At 41.3% G+C, this 25,218-nt stretch overlaps 1 protein-coding gene across 3 annotated transcripts in view; it reads left to right on the top strand.

The window, feature by feature from the left end:
• The window catches only part of MSRB3 (methionine sulfoxide reductase B3), a 291,298-nt gene that overhangs the window by 45,767 nt on the left and 220,313 nt on the right, over positions 1–25,218 (top strand). For 2 of the 3 annotated variants that reach the window (XM_077469957.1, XM_077469955.1), the window contains exon 2: positions 9,243–9,363. The exons of the other annotated variant lie outside the window; for it this stretch is intronic. In XM_077469957.1, coding sequence (XP_077326083.1) covers positions 9,288–9,363 — 76 coding nt within the window. In that variant the 5' untranslated portion in view covers positions 9,243–9,287. The remainder of the gene's footprint in view (positions 1–9,242; positions 9,364–25,218) is intronic. 3 annotated transcript variants of the gene reach the window in all.

The following is a 25,218-nucleotide window of genomic DNA, read 5'->3' on the forward strand; positions in this document are numbered from 1 at the left end:
GCTTGATGGCCAGGGAAACTGTGAACGGGGACCCAGAAGTGACGCGTGACATCACTTCCGGGTCAACAACTAGAAAGGGAGGAGAGCGGACATGTGTCTGCTCTCCTCCCTCCCCCAGAGCCGTCTTAATAGCATCATGGGCCCCTGGGCAAAGTAAGGCTCTGGGGCACCTAGAATGGAGACCGCACAGGTAAACAGACATCAAGTAGGTAGGAGGGAGACAAGTGGAACTTCCCCTTTTGGGTGAAGCTCCGCATTAACTACATGAACAATCATTCTGTACAGCAAAGAAACAGTGGGGAAATATTATATACATAAAGTAACAAAACTGTCCTGCGCATACAATATATCTGCTAGATTGATGCCTCTCCAGCACTATGGACCCTCTACACCCTAGATATTCCCCCAGCACTCTGACCCCCTCTACACCCCAGATATCCCCCAGCACTCTGACCCCTCTACACCCCAGACATACCCCCAGCACTCTGCCCCCTCTACATCCCAGATACCCCCCCCCAGCACTCACCTTCCTTTTCATCCCAGATAACCCCCCCAGCACTCTGACCCCTCTACACCCCAGATATTCCCACAGCACTCTGACCGATTCAACAGCTCCCACTCCAGCTCCTACCCCGCAGCCTTTGAGTTTCGAGCATTCAGGCTGCATGGGGTGGGGGCAGAGCATAACTGGCTCTCCGGCCCTGCTCCTCCCTGCTGGCTGTGAAATAGGTATCGTTCTGCACAGCGCACCGCTGCCAGCCTGCCTCCCCTGTGTATCCGTCACTCTCAGTGCCATCTTGGGGCCCCCAATTTCGGGACAGCGTGGGCTCAAGGACCAGCTGCTTTGGGGAAAGTGCAAGGGCCCCCACTCATTAAGACAGCCCTGCTCTCCCCTCTACCTAGCGGGGTGTGGGGTGCATTTGGGCAGCACCATGGCAACCTGGCATCTGGGGTTTGTCGAGCCCTGATTTAGTAAAATAATTATTTAGGACTTCCAAAACCTCAGTAATTATATGTGGTTTGACTGAAAAAAACAAAAAAAACAACAGAGAATCAAACAATTTTATTGTTAGCTGTGCAGCCTCCAAGAGCCAAGAAAATTGATTCCTTCAATACTAACTTCCTATGGTGTGTCCAGAGTACATTTCGTTCTTTAATAGGAACGGAACTCTGGAAGCTGTGCCAAAAAGGCAGGCAGAGCAAAGGACTGGACTAGTCCTGCAGCTGACCTTTCCATTTATACTAACTTGCCATGCCTTGTTCTGAACTGTGTTTCTGTCTAGAGGTGGCCATTATTGTAAAAGAGCTTTGTCATGTCAGAGCCTCCAGCAAGTAGAACAGTGAACAGCACAGTAATGACATCGGCAATTCTCACTCCAAATCTCATGAAACTAGTAGTCAAGGGCAGCAGTGCTTTAGATCTTCACACTGTGAATACAGAGCTATGAAGTTGTTGGCACAGGATTGCCTAGGCACACTCACATACCAAAAAGTGAACTGTTTTTTTTTTTCCAGTTTTTGTCAGAAAACCAAGTCACAGGACTCTTTCACACCAGTGGACTGGGAGACAGTAAAAACAAGCAGCAGAGCCGCAGTTTTAGCACCACCTAGTCACCCACTCAAATTCTAACAATACAATCATTGCATCATCTGTCAAATTCACCCATTGAGTTCTAGTACAGTATTAGAGGGTTATTCAGGCGATATAACACCTCCTCACCGCCTGTCAGATGCCCTTAAAGCGGGCACTGCAAGTGTGAAAGAGCATAAAAAGTGCATTATTCATTAACACTTGGGTATAATAAAATGTTAATGTTTCCTATATTATAGCAAGTTTTACAGCATTTGTTACCCTAAAAAAAATGGATCCTGTTCCTTTATAGCATGTTATACAGCAGAGTGCTTGTGCTGTGTAATTTGGCTCTCTCTATCCCCTGAAGTACCTGTTGATCCTGCCTGTTCTGCCCTCCCCTGTAAACTGACCACGGTTTATCATGGCTGCTGAGCCCTGACACCGTGGTAAGTATATGTGCCTCCGTCATCCACTGTCTCTCCTCTGTCCTCCTCTCCCCCCTCCCCGCCTGTCAGCGAATGACTGTGCCTGCCCCATACGAACCTGCTCTTCTGGGGTCCCTCGCGGCTGTCTCTGCTTCCTCCCGCAGGTACTTCTCACGTTCATGCGAGCTCCCTCGCATGGTGAGAAGCATCTGCGGGCGCGCTCCCGTGATACAGCCGGCAGCTATAGCCGCTCGCTGTATCACACGGCCCCGCCCCCCGGCACTCCATGTCAGTGGATGTGATTGACAGCAGCGTGAGCCAATGGCTGCGCTGCTTTCCATCCATCCACACCAGCCAATCAGTGGCCAGCCTGAGTGGTGAAGAAGGACGGGGGGGGGAGCACGGGATTTTTCGAGGGGTGAGGTAAGTAAAAAGGATTCAGAAGCTTTGAGAGTGTAGCCTCAGATAGGTAAGATTAGAAGAATGTACAATCATCCATAGATTAATTCAAGAATGTTTTTTTTTTGGGTTATGGGGATAATGGGATAGCTGTACATGCTAGCCTTTCATACCAAACCAGAACCAAAAAGTTGGTGTTGGACTATACCGGTACTTTATATATAAAGATAACAAAGAAATTAGAAATAAAATTTAATACAAGTTTAATGAGTAACAAAAATAACAGAATACAAAATATGACGCTTAAAATGTTAATACACCCCAGATTCACGTGTACAATTACTCATAATAGAGTTCAATTCTGGTGGCGTAGAGGAAAAATTCCTCTACTAGTTTCGCGGATTGTCCGCTTCTTCAGGAGGAGGTCTATATAGTAAATAAATAAAAAAAGAATTCATAACAATTAACAATTAATATTAATTATACAGATAAAGTATTATAAAGTCAGTAAGGATGACAATTGAAATAAGGGGGATATAGGGGAATTTCACTCACCCAGAAATTCAAGGAAAAAAGGGGGGGAGGTAAAAACAAAATGTGGAGAAATGGGTCCCTTCTATGTTCCCCCAACCGGCGGACATGGGGGATAAGGTGCGTATGGTACTGGAGAGAAGAAAAAAAAATAATTGGTTTGAGAGACATTATACACAATGGGGGCATATATGCATGTAGAAGTAAGTAAATGCACATATACACTTGCTAGGGCAATAATACTCCAGATAATATACAGATTTTTACCTGCAATTATCCATCCTCATTAGTAACAGTATACCCTTATAGGCTCAAGATATTGAATCCATAACGTTATTGGACACCTACCTTTACCTTATTCGTATACCTTTACCAGGTAAAAATCGGTATATTATCTGGAGTATTATTGCCCTAGCAAGTGTATATGTGCATTTACTTACTTCTACATTTACTTTACTTCCGGGTCTTCCGCCGATGACAGAGGCAGAAAAGCGGTCTGCCTATGTAAATAAGGCAGATCGCTGATCTGTTAGTAAGGAAGACAGAGATCCTGTGTTCTGCTATGCAGGAACACAGATCTCTGTCTTCCCACAATCAAAACACCTCCCACACAGCAAGCACTTTGTAGAAACACATTTTGCCCTTTGTTTGCCCCCGATGTTAACCCTTTCCTTGCCAGTGTTGTTACTACAGTGATAATGCATATTTTTTATGTGTCTGATTTGTTCACTGCAGTGTCGCAGTTCCGCTATAAGTTGTTGATCACTGCCATTACTAGATTATAAACATTCCATAAAAATATCCCACAGTTTAAAGATGCTATAACTTTTGCACAAACCAATTTTTACCAAAAATATGTAGCAGAATACATATTGGCCAAAATTTTTGAAGAAATTCGATTTTTTTAAATTTTTCTTTTTATTGGATGTGTGATTGATTTTTTTTTTTTTTTCAAAATTGTCGTTTTTTTTGTTGGAAGGAAAATGATAAATGGTTTTCAAAATTTTTTACAAATATCTGAAAAGTGTTGTGTGCATTTGTATTCAGCCCCCTTTACTGTGATACCCCTAACTAAAATCTAGTGGGACCAATTGCCTTTAAAAGTCACCTAATTAGTAAATAGAGTCCACCTGTGTGTAATTTAATCTCATTATAAATACAGCTGTTCTATGAAACCCTCAGAGGTTTGTTAGAGAACCTTAGTGAACAATCAGCATCATGAAGGTCAGGGAACACGCCAGACAGGTTAGAGTTAAAGTTGTGGAAAAGTTTAAAATAGTATGGCACAACTGCAAACCTACCAAGACATAGTTGTCCACCTAAATTGACAGACCAGGCAAGGAGAACATTAATCAGAAAAGCAGACAAGAGGCCCATGGTAACTCTGGAGGAGCTGCAGAGATCCACAGCTCAGGTGGGAGAATCTGTCCACAGGACAACTATTAGTCGTGCACTCCACAAATTTGGCTTTTATGGAAGAGTGGCAAGAAGAAAGCCATTGTTGAAATAAAGCCATAAGAAGTCCCTTTTGCAGTTTGCGAGAAGCCATGTGGGGGACACAGTGAACATGTGGAAGAAGGTGTTCTGATCAGATGAGACCAAAAATGTACTTTTCTGCCTAAAAGCAAAACGCTGTGTGTGGCGGAAAATTAACACTGCACATCACTCTGAACACACCATCCCCACCATGAAACATGGTGCTGACAGCATCATGTTATGGAGATACTTTTCTTCAGCAGGAACAGGGAAGCTGGTCAGAGTTGATTGGTGTTAGATCACCTGAGGCCAGGTGACAGATGCACACCGCTGGGGTCAGGAGCGCACTGCTAAGCTTGTGGACCCTTCGGCTGAGTGCTGCGGATGGAGCTTTGGGTGGTTCAGGAAAGCAGCTCCACCTGAACACCAACACAGATCAAACAGGGAGCTATAACATAGATTCCCCAGGGAGTGGAGTCTAAGAGCCAGCAGGTTTTCACCAGAGCCTCTGATGGTAAGGATGGAGGACTTCACTGCAGCTGACTCCAGGTCGCAGCCCACAGTGTCTCTCAGCTCACGCTCATAGCAGGCTCTGGTGGATGGAGAGGAAACAGCTGTGCAGGGCAACAAGGAATAGTCAGAAGGCCAAGCCAAGGGTCGGGGTAACAAGCAGACAGGGATGGTTAAGAGAACACGCCAAAGGTCAGGGTAACAAGCAGACAGGGATAGTCAGGAGAACAAGCCAAGGTCGGTACATAGAATCAAACATAGAGCACACAGCAAGAACCACACAGGGGAGCCTAAACACACTATTGCCCGGGCACGGCTGGCTTGCAGTGCACAGTGTTAAATAGTGTTTTCTGTTAGAGGATTGGGTGGAGCCCTGCTGAGAGAAGATTACTTAACCAGTTTTCTACTGGCACACGCCGATGTACGTCGGCAGAATGGCATGGGGCAGGCATATTGGCGTACAGGTATGTCCATTTTTAAATACCGCCCTGCCATCGCATCTGGTGGCGGGTCCCGTGGACTCGATTGCCGCTGGGATACCCGCGATCGTCTCACGGGGTGGCTGAATGGGGAGATGACGTTGTAAACAGCATCTCCCCGTTCTGCCTAGCAACGCTGATCTCTGCTCCATGTGATTGGAGCAGAGATCAGTGTTCACTAACACAAAGCCCAGCCCCTCACAGTTAGTAACACGCCCCTAGGAACACTTAACCCCTACACTGCCACCCCCTGGTCAACCCCTTCACTGCCAGTGTCATATACACCGGAATCAATGCATATGTATAGCATTGATTGCTGTATAAATGACAATGGTCCCAAAAATGTGTCAAAAATGTCCAATGTGTCCGCCACAATGTCGCAGTCACATTAAAAATCGTTGATCACCGCTATTACTAATAAAAAAAATTATTAATAAAAATGCCATAAAACTATCCCCTATTTTGTAAACACTATAACTTTTGTGCAAACCAATCAATATTCGCATATTGCGATTTTTTTTTATTTTTTTTTACCAAAAATATGTAGAATACGTATCGGCCTAAACTGAGGGAAAAAACTTTTTTTTAATATATTTTTGTGGAATATTTATTATAACAAAAAGTAAAAAATGATGCATTTTTTTCAAAATTGTCACTCTATTTTTGTTTATAGCGCAAAAAATAAAAACCGCAGGGGTGATCAAAGACCACCAAAAGAAAGCTCTATTTGTGGGAAAAAAAGGACGTCAATTTTGTTTGGGAGCCGACCGCGCAATTGTCAGTTAAAGCGACGCAGTGCCGAATCGCAAAAAGTGGTCTGGCCTTAAGCCAGCAAAATGGTCCGGTCTGAAAGTGGTTAAACATGCAGGTGTGAGAGTACAATCCCTAAGCTGATACATAGACCAGAGGTAAGCAGACAGACAGGGGATGAAACATTACTGCAAATACATGACAGTGGGAAGATAGATGGAGTCAAACACAGGGCAATCTTAGAAGAAAAGATGTTAAAGTCTGAAAAAGACGAGACCGAATGGAGGTTCACCTTCCAGCAGGACTATGAACCTAACATACAGCCAGAGCTACAATGGAATGATTTAGAGCAAAGCATATTCATGTGTTAGAATGGACCAGTCAAAGTCCAGACCTAAATTCAATTGAGAATCTGTGGCAAGACTTGAAAATTGCTGTTCACAGACGCTCTTCATCCAATCTGACAGAGTTTGAACTATTTTGCAAAGAAGAATGGGCAAACATTTCTCTCTAGATGTGCAAAGCTGGTAGAGACATATCCAAAAAGACTTGCAGCTGTAATTGCAGTGAAAGGTGGTTCTACAAAGAATTGACTAAGGGGGGGCTGAATATGAATACACACCACACTTTTCATATATTTATTTGTAAAAAAAAAAAAGTAAAAACATTTAGAATTTTCCTTCCACTTCACAATTATGTGCCAATTTGTGTTGGTCTATTACATAAAATCCCAATAAAATACATTTACGCTTTTGGTTGTAACATGAGAAAATGTGGAAAATTTCAAGGGGTGTGAATACTTTTTAAGGTGCTGTACGTTACCCACCCCGGACACTATGCATGTTACATACCTCTGTACTTTGTATACAGGGTACGTTTTAAACCCCTCTCACTATTAGCACAATTTTACTACACCGTCAGTTACCTAGGAGTTTTACGTGAGATGCAATACAAAGTTAATGACACCCCAAATGCAGGTCGCAAACACAATTTGTTTGCATGCACCGGATTGCTTGGTACAAGACGACCATGTGATCTGGTTGCAGTGAGGCTCTAAAAAAGGTGCATGCATGTCTTTGGTGCAATGCAGTGCGATTGGAATTTTTTTAAAAAAGGGCTCAAATCACACTGCACTGAATGGCATGTGAATTGCACAGGAATATGGTGCAATTCCTGAGCGCTTCACATAAGGTTTATAGTGTGAACTGAGGCTTAAAATCAGTCATTTATCTTTGTGGCTGTTGCATCCAGTCACCATTGTGGACATATTGGCAGCACAGCATTAATAAGTGTTATTGACAGGATTGTATGTTCCTTAGGCACTACAACTAAGTGGCAACTTTTTTCCTGCATAGACATTGACTATACATTTTTTGTTATGATCAGTAGAAGTAATCTCATTAAAGGTTGTTTACATGATTTCTTGAATTTTCTTTGCAAAGAACTTGAAGCTACCTTTTAAAGGTGCTACATAAAATAAGGTTTAACCCAGTCCCGCCGAGCATACGCAGATGTGCGTACTCGGCTTTCGGGGGTTATACCGGGATGATGCCCGCAGCTGCAGGCATTATCCCGGTACCATCGTTTAATGCGGGCGATCAGCTTTCTGAGGATAACAACCAAAGTGGGTTAAAACCGCTCGGTTGTTATCTCGGAGGAGCGGGAGTGGAAGTCCTCCCCTCCCACCGCCTCCCAACGCTCTTCCCGGGCCTCACGGTGGCACGGGAGAGACGATCAACGATCCGGCTCTTCCGGCTGCTAGTGACGGCTTTGTTCCAGTCTCCTTGATGTAAACACGAAAGCGAGGTCACAACGTCACTTCCTGTTTACTCAGCTGCCAATGGCACTGGATTTAAAAAAAATATACAGTATTCAGTGATTTGAATACTTTGAAGTGCAAAGGAGGGATTTGGGGTCTTTTAGACCCCCGATCCCTCCATAAAGTGTACCTGTCATTGCCTATTACTGTCACAAGGGATGTTTACATTCCTTGTGACCGCAATAAAAGTGATAAAAAAAAAAACACCATTGAATAATATAAAAAAAATAAAATAAATAAATAAGAAAAAAATTTGTAAACTGCCCCCCATCACCGTGAGCTCGCACAGCAAAGGAAACACATATGGAAGTCACACCTGCATATGTAAACGGTGTTCAAATCACACATGTGAGGTATCACCGCCATCGTCAGAGCGAGAGCAATAATTCTAGTACTAGACCTCCTCTGTAACTCTAACCTGGTAACTGTAAAAAAAAAATGTAAAGCGTCACCTATGGATATTTTTAGGTACCAAAGTTTGTCGCCATTCCACGAGTGCGTGCAATTATAAAGCGTGACATGTTTGGTATCTATTTACTTGGTACAACATCATCTTTTACATTATACAAAAAAATTGGGATAACTATACTGTTTTTTTTTTTTTTTTTTTTTTACATTCATAAAAAGTGTCCAAAAAATTGAGTTTAAAGCACCGCTGCACAAATACCACATGATATAAAATATTGCAACAATCCATTTTATTCTCTAGATTCTCTGCTAAAATATATATATATATATATATATATATATATATATATATATATATATATATATATATAAAAGATATAATGTTTGGGGGTTCTAAGTAATTTTCTAGCAAAAAATAGGGATTTTAACTTGTAAAAACACCAAATGTCAGAAATAGGCCTAGTCATGAAAGGGTTAATACTATTATTATTACTGCATGATGTCATATTATTTGAAACCACCTGAGGCTGGATAACATAGGAAAATGGTTTGTGTATCAGAGGTGACCAGAGGGTTGTTGCTTTGGCACCCAAAGCTTGTGTGCCCACAGGCTCCAGTGATGCAAATCAGTCCTTGTTATTGGCTAGCCATTCAGGACAGCAGATAAGTAGACATGATAAGCCAAACATGATGTTACATATGACCAAGGGGAAAGATGCAAGAAGTTTACAAGGCAGAGGTCTACAGAAAGGCCAACTGAGATGATGTCTATTGCCACCACTGCTGTAAAATATACCATGACCATCATGTCTGATCTAATGTGTGTTTCATTTACCATGCTTATGTTAATCTTTCTTTTTCTCCCCATTCAGCTTTTTCCCCTGTCCTTTCGTATTGTTGGTGAGGATATCACAGTGATGTCTGCATTCAACCTCCTCCATTTGATGACAAAGAGCCAGCCAGTGGCCCTGCGGGCCTGTGGGCTTCCCTCAGGTTGACTGGGTGCTGCTTGTTGTATCATGCATACAGAGAGTCCTTAACTTCTGGTGTATCTGCTGCAGGAAACCACCAATTGTTCCTATCCACTATTGAACTGAAATCATTTAAAGTGATTTATTTTATTAGTTCAAATTATTATTGTTATTATTATATAGGTTTTATATAGCGCCAACAGTTTGCGCAACGCTTTACAACATGAGGGCAGACATTACATTTACATTACAATTTGGTACAAGAGAAATCAGAGGGCCCTGCTCATTAGAGCTTACAATCTAAAAAATAAGGGTCAATTGATACAAAAGGTAATAGCTGTGCCCCCCATGAGCTGATGGAGGAGGTAAAACAGTGTTACTTAGAAGCAGGATAGGCTTCTTTGAAGAGAAGGGTTTTCAGGGATCGCCTAAAGATGGATAGATTAGAGGACAGTCGGACAGATTGGAGTTCCAAAGGATGGGAGAAGCTCTGGAGAAATCCTGGAAGCGAGCATGGGAGGAGGTGACAAGGGAGCTAGAGAGCAGGAAGTCATGACAAATCCATGTTTATTGAGCACACACATGTATAAGAATGACTACACATTACCCTTTTGTAGTAAGCACTTTTTCTGAAAACTATCCAGAGAGTCCACATAATTATATTGATCAATATATGGAGTGTTTTGCTGTCGTAAAGAGTTGTTCCTGTGAGTGAAAATTGTTGAAGTAGAGAGAAGTGAGTGTAGCTTAAACCAGCCTTCGGCTTTTAAATGCACCCAAACATCCCAATTTAATTTGCCCAGTCTCGTCAGCTGATATCTCTTCACTAGGTTTTAGGACGTAAGGCTTGCAGAGAAATCCAAGGGAGATTGATTTGCTTGAGCCACATACATTCATGACAAGATCTGAGCTGCTGTATGGGAAAGGAAGGTATTTCTACTGAGTGAGCCATTCAACTTACTGATGAAGTTTTGTCATACAGCAGCAAATACATTTGTTTTGTGTAATTATTATTATTCAGGATTTATATAGCGCCAACAATTTACGCAGCGCTTTACAATATAAAAGGAGGGTCATTGTGTGTATACTATCTTCTGCAGGCTGCTGCTCCTTGTAAATATCCTTCCTTCATGTCACCTTCATGTATATTGCCTTGAGCAGCTAACTTTCAGTGCCGTGTTAAAAGCAGCCGCTGCTTGCGTAAAAAGTTGCATCACTTGCCCAGCCCCTTCAGCCCTCTCTGCCTTTCAGCTTGTATTAATCTTCTCCCACAATGCATCGTGTTCTGAGAGATCCTGTCAGTCATCTGTTCCTCCTCCAGTCACAGAAAGCGATGCATTGTGGGAGACTAGTAGAAGATCTCTGAGTGGCAGAGAGGGCCGAAAGGAGCAGGCAAGCAGTGCAACTCTTAACACTTGTAGCGGCTGCTGTTAACCCATACAGCACCAGAAGATTGCCACTCGGGGCAATATCTGTCGGCTATGAAGATATTTCTAAGAAGCAGAAACCCACAGGTAATGGGATACACACCAATAAACATAACTAATATATTTAATGTTCTATTCCCCTTGCCCCAAAAAAATGACTAAACTTCAGCTTTTAGGAAAAAAAAGAGCAAAATGGTGGTTCAGATTTTATCTCTACCATTATTTTCACTGTTCCAGGTGTTGTAAAACTTTATCTGAGAAAGTCGCTCTCTCCTCTGCCAAAGCTTCTCCTGGCCACAGTATGACTGACTTGGATGGTCAAAAGCAAAAACCATGTGAGCACATTATTGGTTAGCCTTGCCTTACAGCCCCTGTTTTACTTAAAGGGGTTGTAAAGCTTTGTTTTTTATTTTCTAAATAGGTTCCTTTAAGCTAGTGCATTGTTGGTTCACTTACCTTTTCCTTCGATTTCCCTTCTAATTGTTTTTTTTTTTCTGAATTTCTCACTTCCTGTTTCTCCTCAATAAACTTCACACCATCATCCGAGCGGTGTTTAGTCAGCCAGAACAGCTTACTGAGGAGGAACAGGAAGTGAGAAATTCAGACAAAGAAAACAAATAAAAAAAAAACATTTAGAAGGGAAATCGAATGAAAAGGTAAGTGAACCAACAATGCACTAGCTTAAAGGAACCTATTTAGAAAATAAAAAACAAACCTTTACAAACCCTTTAATATCACAGACACTATCTGTATGTCCAATGTTTGTGTGGATTGCCTTCCACAATCCAAAAACATACCTCTGTTTTATTGGCTTCCAACCTGATTTTATGTTTTGTGTGTGTCTGACTGACTGAGATGCAGACTTTACATAGTATTCTCCATGAAAACAGTACATGGTTCAATATTTTTTTAAAGTTATATAAATTAGTTTTATCTGCTTCTTCTCAGTTGAAAGCCCAGTTCTGGGAAATTTAAAAATGATCCCTTGCAGGGGGGCTGCACCTGAAGACCCCTTTCACACTGAGAGCATTTTGCAGGCGCTATAGCGTTAAAAATAGTGCCTGCAATCCGCCCTCAAACAGCTGATCCATTGTCTCCAGTGTGAAAGCCTGAGGGCTTTCACACCGGAGCAGTGCGCTGACAGGACATCAGGAAAAGTCCTGTCAGCAGCTTCTTTGGAGCGATGAAGGAGCGGTGTGTTTACCGCTCCTCCACCGGTTCTCCCCATTGAAATCAATTACCACTGGCAAAACGCCGCTATTGCAGGCGGTTTTAACCCTTTCTCGACCACTAGGGGGGAGTTAAAAGAACCCTGCTAGCGGCCGAAATGCACCGCAAGTCTAAAAATAGCAACGTTTTACCGCCAACGCTATGGGCGGCACAATGTGAAAGGGGTCTTACTGCAAGGGTTAGCTGCATCATGTTTAGTCAAGGGGAGAGTTTTTGCACTTTAACTTGATCCAAATCCTCCATGCCCCAGCAGTGGACTGTCATTCGGCAGTATCACGTCTAGCTGAGGGCTATGGCCCCTGCTACAGTCTTGATGTCAGGGGCATGAGGGAGAAGATGCTGCGAGGACTGGTCTAGCAGAGTGGAGGGGTGACTATGTAGATCTTCTTTTCTATGTCCCCTACAAACAAGCAATCAGCCCTCGCAGTGTGGGTGCAACCCCACTGTAAGGGATCATTTTTAAGTTTCCTGGAATACAGCTTTAAAATGGTTGTGAAGGCTGAATGTTTTGCCCTGACAGCTCCCCTAACACTCACCTGAGCCCCCTCTTGATTCAGCAGTGTGCACAAGGGCCTTGGCTGTCCCACTCCTTCTCCTCATTGGCTGAGAATGCATCCATTGGCTCCCACTGCTGTCAATCACAGCCAGTGAGCCAATGAGGTGAGTGCGGGGAGCCGGGCCGAGCAACAGCTGTATGTGTCTAATGGATGCATAGAGCAGGGCTTGGAAGCGAGCATGCGCCAGTGCCCCCATAGCAAGTGTCTTGCTATTGGGGACACTGGTCACGGGGGAGGAGCCAGGAGCTCCAGCAAGGGACACAAGAAGAGGAAGATCCGGGCTGCTCTGCACAGAGCAGGTAAGTATGACATAAAGAAGCTGTGGTGGGGTGGCAGCTGACACAGATAAGTAATATACCAAACTTAGAAATAATCCTAAGAAAAAGTATGTGGGGCCAATAGTAAACGAACAGCGATGAGATAAGAATACTGTGTTATAAATGGTCAGCATAATGAAATAATTTCCAAAAAATACGTTTATATTGCTGATCTATCATGGGACTGTGCATTTAAATCTATATTTTTCACTACATTGTTTTTCTATTGTTGATTTCCATCCACAAGATTGGACTTATACATATATATATTTCCCTTTAGCATTTTTTTCACTTTAACACTTTTTTGGACTTTATTTCAATGTGCTGTCCATTTATAACACAGTATTCTCATCTCATCGCTGTTCATTTGCTCTTGGCGCTACACGCTTTTTTTTGTTTTTAAAAAGCCGAACCTTTAATACCACTTTAAAGCGGTTGTATAGTCAAAATGTAAATTTTTACCTACAGGTAAGCCTATAATAAGGCTTACCTGTAGGTAAAAATATCTCCTAAACCTGTACAATTTAGGAGATATTCCCCTTGTAATGAACCGCTGACTTCAGCGGCACAAGCACACAGGGGATTATGGGCTGAAAGCCCAGCAGACTCCGGACTTTTCCGGAAAGAAGTCTCCCGTGTGCATGTGCAGGAATGACATCGTGGCTCCAGCCACTCACAGCGCTGGAGCCGTAATACCCGGAAGACACGCCGAGGCAACATGTCAGCTCCCTTGGCGTGGACCAGGGGAGATAACGACTCCTCGTTCTAAGGTAAGTATTTCATAATGAACTAGTATGTGGTGCATACTAGCTAATTATGCCTTTTGCCTTGCAGTTGTATAAACAAATAAAATAAATTTGGGGTATACAACCGCTTTAAGGTGAGCCTTTACCTGTGTAAAGTGACATATCTGAGTTACAGCTGGCAGAGTATGCAGCATTCAATTACTTTCAGTACTTTCCTCCACTGCAGTGATCTGGTTCCAGTGTACCCCTAAAGTTCTGTGTAAGTTTGGACTTTCTGAGAATGCTGAAACTTACACAGGCTTTGTGGGAATGGGCTTGAAAGGTTGGAAGGCATACACCAAGTGCTTCCATCCTGAATTCACTTACAACTTCAATACATGATGGAAAGGATTATTAACTAGGATTACGAAAATAAGAAAATCCTCTTGTGCAAAAGAGGTTGGGTGACATTGCTCTTGCTTGTCATGTTCTACCTTAAGCAAAACAATAAGCAATATGTACATGTCATTTTCAGTTAAGATAGCTTTACAATTTTGGGGCACTAACTTGAATCCAAACTTATATATAACAATGATCGTTCTGCACAAGTGTCCTTTTATACTTGTTTCAAAGCAGCTTTCCACTAGATGGCAGTAGATTCTTTTTTTTTGTTTTTAATCAAACCGGCCAGTGTGTACAGACTGTTCCACTCCTGCACCATTAGAGTTAAATCTTTCATGCACACACAACGTTTTTTCTCACAAAAAAGACTATTTCCTGATATATCACAGACCTTTTCCAGCATTAGAAACAATGAAAGTGGCTAAGCAGATCTGTAATGCATTCCAGATATCAGAATGAAGCAAAGGAATTCCTGCAGCCACGCTGGGCCACAAAATATGGGGTGTACTGGAAATACCCCATTTGTTAAAATGAAAAGCTCTTGCTTTGTACCAAAGTACAGGACACATTTCAGGATCAACCATTTCTTCTTGTTTGTTCCATTGTCTACTTAATAGTTTGTATTCAAAGTTCTTTAGGTACATTTGCTGCAGCAGACCACCCAGGTTTAAAAATACCAATAACATATGCTCTAACTGCAATTTTGTGACTGTTAGGGACTCTCAGATCTCACGTGTTCTTCTGTTTACTGTGTTGATTGTTGCCTGCATCACCAATGCTTTGCATGAATATTAATAATTTCATATATTAGACTTTGTACGCATGGGCATCAATACCAAGTCGTTTAGAACATTCAAAAACCCAACGAGCTGTTATTTTGAGGCAAAAATGTATTTTGAAAGTGTTTGATCAGCAACTCATTAGACCAATTAAATTAGGACTTACTAAAACTGGTGCAGTCAGAAACTGGTACAGCTGTTCGTGGTAGCCAATCAGCTTCTATCTTCAGCTTGTTTCACTTTGGCAATAAAACCTGGAAGCTGATTGTGATCTATGCAGAGCTGCGCCAGATTTTGCACTGTCCAGTTTTTGTAAATAACCCCTACATATCCTCTGCTCAGTAAATGGTCAGTCCACCCAAAACTGATATTTCAGTTATCGATGGCTCTGGTAGCCTGAGTTATCTGCTTCCATTATGTCTTGGAAACACCGTCCGCAAGATCTCCCTACCATGCTTCCTAAATTTGTTCTCATCCATCTTGAAGTTTTGGGTACTCCCATCTGCTTTTTGGTCCTTCTACTGCGCCTTAGTATAAAGAGAAAAGGAAAAATCCACCTATTAAGTCAGGGGTGTCCAACCTTTTGACCTTCCTGGGCTACATTGGTAGAAGAGGAATTGTCTTGGGCCAAACATAAAATACACTAACAATAAGGAGAGCTGATGAGCAAAAAAAGTTAGGCAGATCACAAGCTGAAGATGTTGTAAACCAAAAGAAAAAAAATACAAAAACCTTTAAGATAAATCCATAAGGAGCTAGCATACTATCTCATTATGAAATACTTACCTTAGAATGAAGCCCTCCAGTTGTGTCCGCACACTGCTATGACAGGTGACATCTTCACTGGTGTTTCTTCCAGGTTCGCGGGCTCGTGGGCATTTCATAGGCTTACCTGTAGGTACAATTAAAATGTACCTATCTGGCTAATAAACAAACGCATCAATATCTGGTTCGATGTATGTAGTAGAAATTCTCAATGAATTCTCAAGGTGCTATTTTGGTTCTACTTTTGCCCTTTGTGTGCTTCATCCTTGAAACTGATTGTTCACAAATATAGGTGCTGCCGAAAACTGATGACATGAATAGGGCGTTAATTTTAAGAGTGGCATATTTTTTTTTTCTTCTTGGGAGGATAAATATAAAAGTCCAATAAAGAGACACTGTCAAATTGTTCTTCATCCGCATGTGTTCACTAAGTGTAAACGCATTTTTACAAAAATTCCCCCCAAAAAACAAAATGTTTAATAAGTTGATGCTTTTGTGTTAGGCCACATTAATAGCTGTCTTGGGCTGCATGCGGGCCATGGGCCGCAGGTTGGAGACCCCTGTTTTAAGTGGGCTCAGAGAGCATCATGATAACTTTGTTTAGTATTACCCATTTTTGAGATATTTGATTTGAAATTATGATTTTTAAATATTTTTAATCTGTAGATTTGGAGGTCGAGTGAGCTTTTTAAGGGAACCTGAAAAGATTTAACAGCTTTTAGGCGCCTAACATAAGATGCTAATAGCACTTGGAATAAAATGCCCATGTATGTAAAGTCTTAGTGTTTTATAAACATGATGTTAGCAAACTGTATCTTATAAAAACATTGAAACAGCATTGCTATTGTATGTTTTATCATATCCTTTTGGTTGAGTGCGATACACCTGTTATTCGGTATGTATACAAATCAAACATTTTCCCTGTACAAGCTGTCTGAATGTGCTTTGGCCATGACATTTTGGGGTTGCGTTGGTTTTGTTTTGCAGTCATGCAGATGCTACAAGTGTTATTGTTACATTTCAACATAGAACAGATCATGTTTACATTTTCAAAGTTACTAACTTCTACAAAAATAATACGGTTGTTCTTGTTTTATTTGCCTGGAACTGAGTCCTGATGTGTCTTGAACTCTTTTTCATACTCATCCAACATTGTTTTTAACATAAATTGCATATTTGGTCTAAAGAATGCACTATTGGGTGAGATATGATTTATTTACACCCATGCTCAGAGATTTTGGGGGAGAGGGTAAGGTGTTTTACAGTTTTATTGATTATAAGATAGACCTTTGGACAATCCAGTACATATTTTGCAAGCCCAGACATTAGCTGGGTTCACATTGGGATATTCACCCATAACTTCTACCCAAAACATTATGCTTAGTGTTGGGCAATATTGAGCCCAGCGTTTTCAATGGCCTTTTATCCAATGACATTTTCATTTTGTATGAGAGGATGAAGGGATGAATCATTTTGCCTTTCCACTCCTTATGCCGCATACACACGACCGGACTTTCCTGCAGACTAGGTCCAATGGACTTTTGGCGGAGTTCCATTGGACTTTCCGAACGAACGGACTTGGCCACACACGAACGGACTAAGTCTGTTCGTTTTGAACGTGATGACATAAAAGGGACTAGACAAGGAAGTTCAATAACCAGTAGCAATAGCTTTCCTTGCGTCGTATTTTGTCCGTCAGACCAGCACACAGACGAACGGTTTTCCCAGGTTTAGTCCGTCGGAATTCAGTCCATCTAATAGATTTGAAACATGTTCTATTTCTAGGTCCGTCTGATTTTTATTTTTTTTTCCGAAAAACTATCCGACTAGCCCACACACGATCAGATTGTCCGATGGACTAATCCGTTAGGACCTTGTCTGTCGGAAAGTCTGGTCATGTGTATGTGGCATTAGGGATTTCTGTGTATGAATTCTCAGGTATGTACACCATTCACGCCCATTCCAAAAGGAAACGTCTCACTCATTCTGTTGGATTTTTAATGTATCATGTGAAATGCAGCAGAAGGGAACTGCCAAAGGGTCTCACTCAGCCTGTTAGATTATTAGTTTAGTTTATACCATGTGCAATGTAGCAGGAGTAAGGGCTCATGTACACAGGAGCTCAAAGAAGCTTCCATAAGTGTGCACAGCCTATTACATTAGGGTGTGCATCCCAAAGCTCAAACACATATGCCTGTGTGTGCATGTTTATATACTCACTGTGTCAGTAGAGCAGTGGATGGTGTCACAAGGGCAGAGATTGGTGTCAGTAGGGCCATGGACAATATCAGGAGTTTTTATTTTTAATTATTCTTTGGACAATTTTATTTTTAGATTGTTTGTTTTTTTTTCTTACATTTTTTTTACAAGAAAAAAGGAGGATTTTTTTTTTTATTTGGTGAAATATCAGGGGTCTAAACGGGGAATATTTTTTACATGGCACACTTGGAATGCCTATGGAAGCTCCTCCCACAGGCATTTGAGCTTTTTTGAGCTTTTATTTTTCCCTGCCTGGAAACTCCCCTCCGTGTTAGCCAATATGTCCATGTACACTATAGGCGGTTTCAGGAGTTTACAGGCATATGAGCACACAGGCAGAGAAAAAGTAAGTGCAGCGCTCAGAATAGATCTCAGAATAAACTGAAAAATTATATATATATTTCACATAAATCTAAGAAGAAACTCAAACACCATATATATGTGGACAATGTGTATAAACACTAAAATATACGTGTATAATAGACCAAAAACTTAATGTACTATGTGACAATCAAAATATGAGTGAATGATTACCAATAATGTGAAGGAAAAAATTATTTTAAAAATAAATTATAGTCCTTAGTGTTTGGACAGGTGAACTAATTAATAAATTGTAGATATCCAAAACGTGGTTCAAAATAACTGACACTTGAACTGGATAACGATGTGACAAAGGAAAATTTGCCCAAACTTGATCATAAGTGATCTACCATCAGAGAGTCAAAAGGCTTACCGGAGCAATTGAACCCAAATGAGTGTACACCCAATGGGTCAATCAGGCTTGTAGGGCTACACACCCAGGGGAAACTGTCACAGAGGACATGACTTCCAACCAGAAGACCAACTCCAACAATGGACCTCAATGCGATAGGTAATCGACAGAGAGCCACATGGATAGTTGCTCCAATAGGACACATTTATGAAAAGGAAGAAGAAGTAGGCACATACTTCCCATTTAAATTGGAAGTAATATATTCAATAAAAAAAAGGAGGAAATACACTCACATTTTAGTAGATAAAAAAGCGCTTTGGAATAAAACAGTGACTTCTGCAGAGCTCTGCTAAAGTCTACATGCTACCTATCTACAATTTATTGTTTGGTTCACCTGTCCAAACACTAAGGACTATAATTTATTTTTAAATAAAAAACAGAATTTTAGCTTGCACATGATTGGATGATAAAATCAGCAGAGCTTCCACTAATTTCAGATCTACCCCTTAGATTTAGAGCGACCGCACTTCCAAATGCACTTTCAGTGCACTTTCAAGTACACTTGCAGTGCAAAGTGGATTTGCCTTTCATAAATAACCCCCATTGTCCGCATATATATTTTGTTTGAGTTTCTTCTTAGATTATTTATGTGCACTTCATGTACGGTATATGTATATATTATTTTTCAGTTTATTCTGAGATCTATTCTGAGAGCTGCACTTACTGTTCACATGTTTTCATTTTTTGCAATTGGATCTAATGCTGTGATCGCTGTTTTTTTTACATTGGTTGCAGACATATATTTTCTTTATATTTTTTTTTCATTGAAAAAAAAAAAAACCCAAAAATAAAAGCTCAAAAAGCTCAAACACTTGTAGGAGCAGCTTCTTTGAGCTTCTTTGACCCGCAGTGTGCATGAGCCCAGCTGGTTTCTACAGCGTTCATTTAGAATGGTTTCTTATTCACTGGATGAAAGTCGAGCCTTGAGTAGCCATTTCAGTACCCTCCTGCCTGGCATCTTTCAATCTGGAAATCAAAGGAGCTCTGAACAGCGGCTGCATCCAATCAGATGCAGTTACTGTTTGGCTATTTTGACAGTCGCAGATGCCAGCTGTCAGAGTACAGTAAACAGCTGGGGAGAGTCTTCCATCCATGCTGTTTAGTTTTATTACGTGTGTACAGCTTCACAGAGAAGACCTTTCATCATGGGAATCTGAGAGATAAAAACAGTCAGGTGAAAAATTCAGTTTGATTTATCTATTAAAAGTTGAAATGACAGACTCTTTGTGATGAGGGTTAATAAATCGGCCTAGACAGATAAAGGTAATCTATTGACAAGCATGGTTTAGTGTGGGAGGTGGCTCATGAGCTAGGTGGTTTTCTTTCATGACATAGATGAGTGATCACTTCACCAAGAGTAGTGCATAGTCCAATACTATACTGCCTAAGGCTTGATTCACACCTATGCATTTTTAGTGCTTTTTGCATTTTGCAGAATTGCACTACAGCCCATTTAACATGGTTTCCTATGGAACACGTTCTGTAGAGCAAATCTGCAAAATGCAAAAAGCACTAAAAATGCATAGGTGTGAATCCAGCCTAAGTGGAGGCAAAAAGTTGTACCACTTAGGCTTGATTCACACCTATGCAGTTTTGGTGCTTTTTGCATTTTGCAGATTTGCACTACAGTCGATTTAACATGGTTTGCTATGGAACACGTTCTGTAGTGCAAATTTGAAAAATGCAAAAAGCACCAAAAATGCATAGGCGTGAATCCAGCCTTAGTGGTCAGGATAAAGATGGGCAGATCACATACATTGTTCTTGGTGATCTTCCCATCTCTGAACAGCCCGGTTTGTTCTGTGCCACATCTTATATCACAGTTTATACAGCTCAGCATTTAGACCTGGTTCACACCTATGTATTTTTCAGTGCGTTTTCGGTTTTGCAGAAACACAGTACAGTCCATTTAACATGGTTTCCAATGGATGTAGTTCACATCTGCTCATTTTATGGAAAGGGCCAGGGACTTTTTTCTGGTGTTTGGCTCCATAGACTTCAATGGATCAAAAATGTGTATTGAAAAATGCAAAACGCACCTGGAATAAGCAAACTGCAGCCTGCATAGATGTGAATCGGACCTAAAGGCACGTGAGACTGTCTGAAACATTTAAAACTGGATAACTTTTTTAACAAAAAAATAAATAAATTGACTGCTTACACTAAGCTGCCTTCCAATTAGTAATCTTGGGAATCTCTGTCATTGTATTATATAAATCACATTCAGTTTCAATGTTCTTCCAGTGAGGATCATAAGAGCATGATTGGCTTAGTGCAGAACATGTATTGTACAGTAATGCTTCAAGCAGAAGGTGAAATAATCCCATTCTCATCATTTCTTCTCAAACATCCATTTACATTAGAGAAGAAACAAAGAATGTTTTGTGTTTCTTGCTGTGGCATGGTTCCAAGCACAGTCTTGTACGCTTGAGTAATTACTCTGTAAAACCAAGGTTACCTGATAAATGTCAGTACATTCTCCAGATAAAAATATGTTATTACAGGCTCTAGGGCTAAATTTGCTTTGAAATTAGAAAAACCTGAAATTGACTTTCATGGGAGGATTTGGTTAACCTAAAAACACCTTTCAAAATGAAAACAAAACTTAGGAAGTAATGCTCTCTGTACCTGATCTCTCTGCAGCTGCCTGAAAAACTCCCATCCATGCCTGTCCGTTTGGCCGATATAAAGTGTAGTAAATTACACTGAAGTTGACTTTTCAATGAAAAAAAATTAAGTGGTTCATTTCACATTGCATAAGTGAGAAATATTTCAGCTCCACAGCACCAAGTTTCATTGTGAAAAAAAAATATTGCCTATTATTCGGACCAGCATTAGCCACCACATAAGTATTTAGTGCTTTTTCTTTTCTTTAACAAAGCAGGATATCCTAGTTTTTGGACAGCGGCGCCAATACCAATAATCGCAGGGAGGTTGGTATTCAGTGCAGAATATCTTGGCTCATGAGATGATAAACAAGGGATTAAGTTTAAATGAGGATGGGCTAGTGTTGTGGTTGGTGTAACATGGAGGATTAATGTAAATTTAAGGTAAAAGGGGAGAGTAACTGCAATAAGATTAATTTAGGCGTGAGGGTTAGAGTGAGTTTTAGTGCAGGAATTAGGGTTAAGGCTGGATTCACACCTATGCATTTTTTGTGCTTTTTGCATTTTGCAGATTTGCACTACAGAACGTGTTCCATAGGAAACAGTGTTAACTGGATTGTAGTGCAAATCTGCAAAATGCAAAAAGCACTAAAACTGCATAGGTGTGAATCCAGCCTTAGGGCTGGTTAGGGTAAGGCTACAGTCAGGGTTACAAGGAGAGTTAGTTTGAGGATTAGAGTCAGGGATACAGACAGAGTTAGTTAGGCAGGATTAGTTTAGGAGTTAAGGTTACAAGAGGGTTAGAGTAATGGTTAAAGTTGAGTTACAGGAAGGGTTATTGCAATGGTTCAACTAAACCTGGACACACAGACAGATCAAAAATCGACTGGTTCAACAGAGACTGACTAAATTGCGATCAGTGTGTGTCCATCCTTCCTTGACAGAAGTTGATCATTTAATGGACCTCTCTTGAAGGAGAACGTTGGAAACTGTCAGAGAAGTCAGTCACCACCAAGATCTTCTTTTGTCAACTCAGATCTTGCTCCAAAAACAAGAAATAATGCACACTCTATGGGACCCTGACTTTGTAGATGGCCCAATAGGATTGCTCTAGTGGGTAGTGTCTTCAACTGTATGGAGTGTAAGCATAAGTTGAAATAGCCTTTCACCTATGTTTTTATAGAAGGCCAGTAGAATTGATCTCTGACTAGGCTGCAGGTCCTTCCCTGGTCCCTGGTGACGGAATTCCTCATGTAAGACTGCCAACACTTTTTTCCTGTGCTTTTCAGGAAGGAGCAGCTCTCCTCAAGGTCATCCATGGGAGCCCTTCATGGAGCTGTAGCTGATTCCACTCCCTATGAATCAAAATGGCTCCCTCTGAGGATTCAGTCAGCAGAAGATCTGTTTGGTGTCTTTTAAGAGCTTTCCAAGTTATATGGCAGAAGGAGATTTCTGCTTGATCCCTTCTTAGGTCCTTATTATGAGTGGCCAAGCATCCATCTCTTACTTGGGTTTGGGGAATCCTATATCAGTAACATCAAAGTGTTGGCCTATGCAACTCCATCTGCTCACTGCTCAACCCCTTGACATAGGGTTTGGATTACTTCCTGCATCAGCCAAGTCCCTCTTCCAAAACATCAATGTTGTGTGACATTCTGACCTTGCCATCTTAAATCTTTCAGATCTCTCAGGATTTGTCAAAATCTGTCTCTGAAAGGTTTGTTTTCCTGCAGGCATATGCGATTCTAAGTACTCTTCACACATCCCACATCAAACTCATTCTCACCACCTGAAAAGGGTTCACTTATCCACAGTGCATTCACCAGAGTCAGTGACGCTTCCTTTCATCGAGACCACTTTGAGGGTCAACTCAATCCCAGGGGCTGCCCCTTCTTCTGGGTCTGCCTCTAGTATGATGTAAGGTCCCAGTTGATTCCAGCTTAACTTCCCTGAGGCCTGTATTGTGGTTGTAACACTCTGTCTTTTCCATCCACCACACTCTTCCTACCCCTTTTGGAAAAGCATTGAACTATGTATCGTTATGCTGGCTGCAACATGGGGTGTTCGCCCTCTGGTGGTAAATTATGTCAGGAGGTTATGGGAGCCAGGATCCACCTCACAAGTGCTGGTTCCCACAATTAAAGAACTTCTCATAGACCCCAAAGGTCGGGAACACACAATGGCTATCCTGCTGAAGGTTCCTAATTGTCTGACGACCAAAAGGTCAAACAGCAGTTTGATCTGTAGGTAACCATCATAGGGGAATTTATTTGCCCCTATGCCTCAAATCCTCAAGTCCTTTAGTTCTTGTTGGGACAGGTGCTTGTCATAGAAGTCTCGGCACAGCATAGTTAATTGGGTACCTGATTCAAAGTAGGCCCTCATGTAGATGCCTTCTGCTTGAATGGGCACTACAGGAGAGGAGCCTGTTTGTTTTGTCTGACATATCCTGGAAGCAGTAGAGGATGCAGAACAGGGCTGGACTTTTATTCCCCTCTTCTGTCTGTGACAGTGACACCCAAGATTACTCTTCGGACAATGTCTTGTGCATTTCTCCTTTATATTATGGAACCCAATGCCAAGGGAAACACTTTCAATTGTCTCTTTGGAGTATTGGATAAGGCTCTACTTAAAGGCTCAGGCCTGATCTTCTTTGCAGTTTCATGTTTTGAGTTGGAGCTAACTTATTTGGTTGGGCATCCAACTGACTCCTTCACTGGGATCCTCTGAAGTTTCCCATTGGCTTCTGATGCTGTATTTCATGCAAGGCCCTTCTAATTTCCCCCACAGTCTCTAAGGGTGTTATCATCGTTGAGTACTGCGTTTTTGAAGTGTCCCCAACTGCCCCCCCTGTCATAATATTTCTTGTTAGTAATTTTTTTGGGGCTAGTTCTTTTGGCCTCTGCTGATGCCTTCTGGTTTGTGGCCAGGGCAACAACAGCATTCTGTACACTACTAAGGTATTGTTGCATTCCTGCATGAGCTAGCACCACTTTAACCTCTGCTTTTCTGGCTGAGTCTGCACTATTTGTGCCAGTGACTTCTGCATCTCAGAACTGACTTGCAAAAGATATTTGATCTGATCTGCAAGTTCAGAGCCTGATTTAGAAACAGAATCACAATTGTATTCCTTAACCTCCCTAGCAGTATGATTATGTCAGATTTTTTATGCTGAAAGCAGTACATAGTTTTACATAGAAATTTGGCGTTATATATTGTAGGCCTGTAATTCTTAGGAATAACTCATCTAAATCTGTCCAAACAAGAGTCTAGTAGACATCCCGGGTATGATACATTTTGAAACACGAAATCATAAATTATAATATAATAAATAACTATAAATAATGATATCAAATAATAATATAATAATAATAAAATATATTCAATAATGTAATCAAATCAAAAACACAGATATTTGGTCAAATTAAGATTATAGCTGTCATTACTTTGTGTGTTTAATGATGAATTTTCCCACTAATCACTATCGCTCCATTCTGCAAGTGATTTTAATTTTTCTTAGTTTCCAGGTAGAAAGAACAGTATATACAATATAAAACTGCATGCAGGGCATTGGACAAAGCATTAGGGACAAAAGGGATGTGAAATAATTTGAAACAGTAATGTAATCTGTAAGATTACAGTGTACTGTATGTGTAATGTGTTTTTCAATTTTTGAATTTGGTGCCGGGTTCCGCCCCTGTGCGTTGCGACACTCACAGGGAACGGAGCCTGGCACTGTGATAGATCAAGTGGAGGAGACGGCTCTCACACATACCGAGGAGACATCTCAGGATCCTGGGGACAATGTAAGTAACTTTGCCTGGATCCTGCTATGCAATCCTGAATGTGGCTCGGGGTTAACGCTTTTGGTAATGAAAATTCACCCCCCACCCACTCGGGATTACTGCCTGGGAGGTTAAACCAGTAGTAAACTGCACTTTAAAAAATAAAAAAAACCTGCAAGACAATGATGCGGAGCTCTGAAGGGACTGCACGGGTATGCCGCCCCTTCAAAGCACATGTGCCAGTGATGTCACC

This window comes from Lithobates pipiens, unplaced genomic scaffold (genome assembly GCF_037356315.1).
Source record: "Lithobates pipiens isolate NorthernLeopardFrog02 unplaced genomic scaffold, aLitPip1_a1.2 Scaffold_8, whole genome shotgun sequence".
Taxonomy (NCBI): domain Eukaryota; kingdom Metazoa; phylum Chordata; class Amphibia; order Anura; family Ranidae; genus Lithobates; species Lithobates pipiens.